We start from the raw sequence: 7,567 nt of genomic DNA on the forward strand, positions 1-7,567 counted from the left end.
CAAAGAGACCTCGGGTTTGGCAGTGCAGAAAATAAGTGAATTGCCTGAAATCGATTAAAGTTAAAAATATCTGATCCTTTTCGCAGGAATAAGATATTAAATAAATCTCTGTATTTTGTATTGTGTTTCATTGTCTCCAATTAACGTTTTGTTGCTTTTCTTGCCATTGATTTTTTAAATTAAAGACTTTTTTTTTTTTTTTAGCAGTTTTAGGTTTACAATAAAGTTAAGAAAAGTATAGGGATTTTCCACACAGGTACGACATCTCCCATTTTCAACGTAATTCACTAGAATGGCACTTTTTTTTTTTTAATCAAGGATGAGCCTGCATGGATACGCGGTTAGCGCCCCAAGTCTGTGGCTTACCTGAGGGTTCCCTCCTGGCGGCCGACTTTCAGTGGCTTCGGACAAATGTGTCACGACGTGATCTTTCATTGTAACGTCACACAGACGGCTTTCACTGCCTGACAGTCCCCGTGCTCCCCCACCTCCTGCTCCTGGCCACCTTTTTTTTTTTTTTTTCCTTCATGATTTTGCCTTTTCCAGAATTTCTATATTTTTAAAATAAAATCTGTAGCGCGCCAAAAATTCCAAGGAGGTCAGCTTGGCAGTTAGGAAGCTGAGAGGACGCATTTCCTCCGGTCCCAGACTTCAGGGTTTATTTTAGATAAACTTTATTTACTTAGAGCGAGAGAGACGGGAGGTCACACTGGTGTTCACATCCATTTCCGTTTGTTTCCCTCAGACACAGACAGCAACTCTGAAGATTCGGGGACTCCGTCAGCAACGAGGTTTACAAGCTACGGTTCTGTGACGCAGACTGTTGCTGTCCCGCCTCCGGTAGAAATCGCTTCCTTAGGAAACGACGGCGGGAGCCTTTTGGAAGACCCCTCAGACGCGCCCAAGTATCAGCATATTTCTTTTATGCCGACTTTACACTGTGTCATGCACAACGCGCAGAAGTCGGAAGTTGTCGTTCCTCCCCCCAAACCGGGAGACGGCAAAGCAATAGGCATGCTCGTTCCCAGCCCTGTCGCTCTGTCTGCGCTGAGGGAGTCCGGCGCGGCCCCTGTCGGGATCCTAGGGCCGGCGGCCGCGACTGGAGAGTCAGAAAAGCCGCTGGAACTGCTGGCTGCCCCTTTACCTCTTCCGTCAACGTTCCTTCCACACATCCCGAGGCTGAAGTTGCCGCCGCCGCAGGGGCCCTCCGAGAGCTGCTCGCCGCCCGTCCCCCCGCAGCCGGCCGGCAGTCTGGGCGTCGGATCACCAAACACTGCCTTTATTCCTGTCCACAACCCAGGTGGCTTTCCGGGCTCTCCTGGTGCTGCCACGGACCCCATCACCAAACCTGCTTCCCAAGTGGTCGGACTCAATCAAATGGTGCCTCAAATGGAGGGAAACCCAGGGACAGTCCCTCAGCCTACCAATGTGAACGTAGTTCTCTCAGCAGCTGGCCTCTCAGCCGCACAGCCACCAGCTCCCTACACCTTGCCAGGCTCTCCCCTTGCGGCCGGCGTGTTGCCCAGCCCCAGCTCCGGCGCGCTCAGCACGGCGGCCACGTCGGCTGCGTCCGTGGGCGCCGCCTGCCTCACCCCCGTGCAGTCCTCGGGCGCCCCCGCGGTCCCCACCCACACGCCAGGCCCCGCCCCCAGCCCGAGCCCCGCGCTGACGCACAGCACGGCGCAGAGCGACAGCACGTCTTACATCAGTGCTGTGGGAAACACGAGTGCCAGCGGGGCGGTGCTGCCGCCGCAGCAGATGGGCTCGGGGCCGTGCGGTTCTTGTGGGCGGAGGTGCGGCTGTGGGACCAACGGAAACCTCCAGCTAAGTAGTTACTATTACCCTAACCCTGTGCCCATGTACCGAGTCCCGCCACTCTTCCCTCTGCCGTCCATCTGCAATGGCAGCTACCTCAACCAGGCACATCAGAGCAACGGAAACCAGCTTCCTTTCTTTCTGCCTCCGACTCCGTATGCAAACGGACTGGTGCACGACCCAGTCATGGGCAGCCAAGCCAGCTACGGCCTGCAGCAGGTGACCGGATTTGGGAGATACTATGCCGTCTATGCCGCTCCCAGTGTAGTTGCCAACACGAGCGGCTCCGGGCCCAAGAAGAACGGGAGCGTTTCGTGTTACAACTGCGGTGTCAGCGGGCACTTTGCGCAGGAGTGTAAGCAGTCCTCCGGGGAGGCCGGTGCACAAGGTAATCACGAGGGCTCGCAGAGGCCTTGCTTTTAGTGGGCCGTGTCCCTTGCCGTGGTGGTGGCGAGGACTCAGTCGTAGCAGGAGGTCGTGGTGTGTGCGTTTAAGGATGTGGTTCTTCCGGACAGCAGAGCCTAGTGTAGACCCGGGCCCCGGCGCCAGGCAGTCCGAGGGGCTCGGTCTCCGAGCAAGGAGGAAACCAGAAGGGCACTTTTTAAGGAATAGAATGGGAATTGGCATTAGAGAATGTCAAATCTCTGGCTTGCAGCACTTTTTTAGAAAGCTACAATCCTCTTTCATAAAGTAAGCAAATTTTTTAGATATTGAAAAACTAGGAAGTTAAGGCAGTCATCTGACATGTAAGATTTTAGTTACTTAAAATATCTGTGCATTGCCGGGGGCCCAGTGTGCCCCCCACGCGCTTTTCCTGCCCAGCAGGGGTTTTAAATTAAATGCTGTTGCATTTTAAGGAACAAAATATTTTAAGCACTGGTTTGGTAGTAAGGGAATTTGAACTAAGTTGGTTATTACTACCACCAAAAAACCAGAAAATGTTCTTAAATAAGTATGAGTAAGATACAAAATCCGCATATGCCTCACACTGTTATCTTTCACTTGTATTTGGCTCTTGTCATTTTTGCCAAATAGCACCCAAAAATAGTCTTAAATCGGGGAGTATTTACCTGGCATTTTAAAAGTTTTATTTATTTATTTATTTATTTTATTTAAAGAGAGAGGGGAAGGGAGGGAGATAAAGAGGGAGGGAAACATTTGGTTGCCTATCGCACACTCTCACCTGGGGACCTGGCCTGCAACTCAGGCATGTGCCTTGACCGGGAATCGAACTGGCAGCCTTTCAGTTCACAGGGGGGGTGCTCAGTCCACTGAGCCACACCAGTCAGGGCAACTTGGCATTTTTTTTAAAAGCTGGAGTTTGATAGCTTTAGGTTGAACTTAGGGCACAAACTTCAGATTACTTTTAAAAAATTCTGTTAACCACCTTGGAATTGTGGTAGTGTGGAAAGAGATGCCCCCTGACGAGCATGCCCATTTGGTATCTTGTAGGGGTTTGTGATGCGTTTCGTTGTAAGCAGTGACTTAGCAGTTCTATCTTTCCCATTTTAGGCACTTACAGACTGAGATACGCACCTCCCCTCCCCCCTTCTAGTGATACGTTGGACTCTGCAGACTGAAGCGAGTAAAGCTTGCCTACCTAATACACTGAAGTGTGGGGAGTCATGGTGGGGCGTGGAGGGGAGGAAAGGAAAGGTATTTTGTTCATGTTTCTTTGTCTACAAATTTCTGAGACTTCTATGCAGTTGGGGTTTTTCATTTGTCCTGTACTGATGTCCAAAACAAAAAAGAATGCATTGCTTTTGAGCCTCTGGTCTCCTGGTTCAACAACAGGCTTGTCTGTATGATATGTGTAATTTAAACATCCAAACTATCAAAAGGAAAATGGATGTGTGGTGGTTTTTGTTTTTTTTTTTTTTACACTGAATACTTGCTGTGTGCAATGTTTACTGAATCTTTAAAACTGTGTATTTGACCTTTTTGTTTTTTACTACACTGGTGACAGTCGTATGGTTTTGAAAAAAAAAAAAAAAGATACTTTGCTTCTTCCCCAGCTTTTCTCACTTCACCCTAAAGTGCACTTCCTCCCTGCCACCCTCCCATGTCCCAGCGGTCCATCGCAGCGAGGGCGGCCCGTGCGTTGGTCCCCACTGCCGTAGACTGCTCTGCACATACACTGAGAGTAAATCGTTCCACCTTCGTCGCAAGGGAGAAGTCAAGAGTCCCCAGATAGTGTGTATATATGTAATAAACAGCATCACGTACATACATATATGCAGCGCTTGTTGTCCAAATAAAAATTTAAGTAAGTGGAAGAAGTAAAACCATATAAAACTGAAAAAACATGATGTCTGCAGTGGACCGAGAGCTTTTTCGTACAAAGAACTTTTTTAATTCATCATACTTTTCTAGCCTGTTGCTCCCGAGAGACATAAAGTGAACAAAGCAGCGTGAGTGTTGTTCTGTGTGTCTGTATGGGTCACGGCGGTCAGTCGCCATTTTTACTCGCAGTCCACCATCGCGTGGCGCGCAGGGACGCTGCCCGCGCCAGGCCGCCTCCTGTCCCGTACCGCCTGTTACAGTGTTATGTTGTGGTGAAGATGTGTGTGGTCTGTTGCAACCTGCACAGGAGCTCTGCTTTTCTACAGAAGTCAGGTATCTGTTCCCTAACCTGTCTCTCGTAGCGAAGTCACTTTTTTAACCGTGTACCACTCTGCTTGATGATAATGTGAAAGACTGAGTGCCGAGTGTAAGATGGTATTAATCATGTCCGTGTCATGTCACTAAGTTTAATGCTGCTGTTTAAAAAAAAAAAAAAAAAGTTTTTTTTAAAGCCAATCTATGTACTAAATTGCTTCCGGGTAATTTTTGATTTCCTAAAGTGCACTGAGGTTATCGGGGAGGCTGGGCATGTTCTTCGGGCTGCTGCGGTCACCAGCACCGGGCACCCCTGCCGGCGCCCCCTCCGCAGCCCGCCGTGCCGTTGTGGGCGCAGCGGTGGGGGTTGGGTGGGCTCTGTTCCCACGCTGCAGGGCCAGGGCGTCAGCGAAAGGTTTCTTCGCGCGCAGCAAGCTTGGTGCGCAGCCGAGGCGCCTCGACGTTTGGTCTTGGTTCAGAAGCCCAACAGGTGGCGAGACAAAAGGAAAAACTTGAAGAAAAAAGAAGCTTCGTGTAATGCTTCCTAGGTAGCATTTCTATTTATAGCACCAATGTACATTCTGAAACTTTCTTTCAGGGGTGGGAGTTGACGGGGAAAGGGTGGGTAGGAAGGGGTAGAGGAAAGCTTTAATTTAAAAAGAAAAAAAATTTGAGTAAAAAATTATTTTGATTAATTATATTTTATTTGATCTGGGTATTTTTGGACCACATTATTAAATGAATTGTTAAGCTGCAGTTGAGTTGTTCAAGTGAGAGTTTTGATAAAGCCACGTATGGACCGCATTGTGAATCACTTGCCAGTTGTACTTTATGGAGCTTATTTTATGATTTAAAATACTGTACTGTACATAGGAGGTGTGCTACCTTCTCCTTATTTGTATGTTTACCATATACTTTGATATTTGAAATGTTATGTACTGGAAAGGCCACTTATATTTCTAGAAAAGATTGGATTTTATGCAACATTTTTTCCTTGAATTAACAGCAATAAAAAAATAAAAAACCTAAGAATTGTGCTTTATTACAAATTTTATAAAAGTGAAAGATAGGATGATATTATACATCATATATATATTTTTTCTTTTTAGAGTACCAACCCACTATGTCCCTGCAATGTAGGCGCTGAATCCCAACATTATTTCCCCTCTGGATGTTCCTCAGTTTCCCCCAAGCAGCTTGACTCTATAGCCGACTGTGTGCTGCCGTGGTAGCCAGGACAGAGTCCTTGTCACACTGGAGCTGTGTCACCGGTTTAGGCCTTTCTCCCTGAAAGTGTGCAGGACTTAACTTGCTTTCTCCAATTTAGTAATACGATTTTGTTTTCCCAGCAGCTCTCCCAGCACAGTACTGAGTATCTTTATTTCATTGGCCATGTCTTCTATCCCTTCTCAAGGCAGTTTTTATACAGTCATTAATTTCTAAGAGATGATGGGGTGGCACTTCCCAGGTATCCATACATCAGTCACGTCCTCTGGCAATGACTAATGTCTTGTCACTCAGCCCGGACCCTCGGGGTGTCCCCCAGCTCCCGGGGCACTGGGTGCCTGTCTGGAGCCGTCTAACGGAAACCCCTTTGCACCCAGCGGGCAGTGGGGTCGGTGGCTTCCAGCGCACGGGCTTTCCGCTTTAGCCAGCAAGTGTGCCCCTGAGCACGGCCTGCGTGTGGGCCCCTCTGAGCTGGCGCGCCGGTCTCCGGGGTCATCACCTGGGTCCTCGCCCCTCCCTTTATCCTGCTTCCCCACCACACCAAGAGCTACTCTAAATTTTATTCTTTGCACATTTTACATCTTTCTCCCTCAGATACGCTTCAGCTTTATAGGAGAAATATCCGGGACCTGGCCTTCTGTGCAAGTCAGGTTATCTTACTATTTATTTATGCCATCCTGAGTTAACTAGCAGGAATTTAATTTGCAATAAGTTAAAAATACCATTCTCTCAAATACATTTTAATATTCGCCACCACCAAGATGAAAATAAGCCATAAGAAATATGCTTTCTATCAGGGTCAAAAAGATACATCTGGCATTACTTTCCCGCAGTTCAGCCATTTTTACTAACTTGACAATATTCCATTGCATGGGGGGCGGGCATATAAATGTAAATATAGCGAGATTGGCCCTACCCCTTGCCAAGAGTCTTGCGCTCCCACCAGCTGCACACTAGTCCCTCAGTCCATCTCCTGACAGCCTCCTGAAATGGCGCAGCAACAGCACCGTGGAAGGTTGGCAAGGGGAGCACAGTGTGGCCTGGATGTGTTTGTGTGTGGCTCCGCGGAGGAGGTGAGTGTGCAGAGCCTTCCGGTCTGGGTGGGTTTCGGGCGACCTCTTTTGGGAAGGGGACTGCATGCTGGGGAGGAAGGGTGTCAGAGGCACAGACCAAGTGACAGGAGGGAGGAGCAGGAGACAAGGGCAGCTGTAGTCAAGGGAGCCATTTTGAAAGAGTTACAAGATTTTGTGATTCAACAGAACGGACTTGGACTGGAGATTTGGGGGTTGAATGAATGAAAAATTGGAAGTTACCAAGTTTTAAACAGAAGCCAAGTGTGTTGATCGTGGTTTTTGAGGAAACCGTTGAGTGGCTGAGCTTGACGCCTGGAGGTGCAGAGGCAGGTTAGGGTGAGGCAGTGGGGAAGGCAAGGGGGTGGGAGAGGCAAGTGGAAGGCAACTTGGCCCTCTGAGCCTCGTTTTCCATGGGCATAAAAACCGGTGGCTGGTTTGAAATCATGGCTGTGGAGAGTGAATGAAATAATGAATGGGAAAGGTCCGACATAATGCCTGAAAAAACCCCAGGAAGGCACTCAAATGTCAGCGGAATTCAATTTTGGCGAACAGATGGTGGTTCTGGTTTAAGACAGGAGTGCGTGGAAGAGGATTGGGTCTGGGTGAAGGCAGCAAGCAGTTCTCCACTATGTCTCGTGTCATTACTTCAGCTCTCTCCACTAACAAGACATCAGACATCCCTGGTCCTCAAAAACTGTCTAGCTGGAGAGGTTCCCAATGAACGGCAGCGATGGGCTCTCAATACATGAGCTCAGTCCCACAGTCCTGAATTTTTAGAACCAAAATAGAGTAAGTTCATTACAAGGCAGACTCGAATACATTTATTTATTTATTTGTTACGTCAGTGTTAACAA

General features: G+C 48.4%; 1 protein-coding gene across 1 annotated transcript in view; it reads left to right on the forward strand.

Moving 5' to 3' along the window:
* ZCCHC2 (zinc finger CCHC-type containing 2) overlaps positions 1–5,436 on the forward strand; it is a 49,445-nt gene extending 44,009 nt beyond the window's left edge. The window contains exons 13-14 of the mRNA XM_054583761.1: positions 746–2,203; positions 3,328–5,436. Of these exons, the coding sequence (XP_054439736.1) occupies positions 746–2,203; positions 3,328–3,395 (1,526 nt within the window). The 3' untranslated portion in view covers positions 3,396–5,436. The remainder of the gene's footprint in view (positions 1–745; positions 2,204–3,327) is intronic.
* Positions 5,437–7,567: the final 2,131 nt, after the last annotated feature.

Source organism: Pteronotus mesoamericanus, unplaced genomic scaffold, assembly GCF_021234165.1.
Source record: "Pteronotus mesoamericanus isolate MK-2021 breed Mesoamerican mustached bat unplaced genomic scaffold, CSHL_Meso_final contig_74, whole genome shotgun sequence".
Classification (NCBI taxonomy): Eukaryota; Metazoa; Chordata; class Mammalia; order Chiroptera; family Mormoopidae; genus Pteronotus; species Pteronotus mesoamericanus.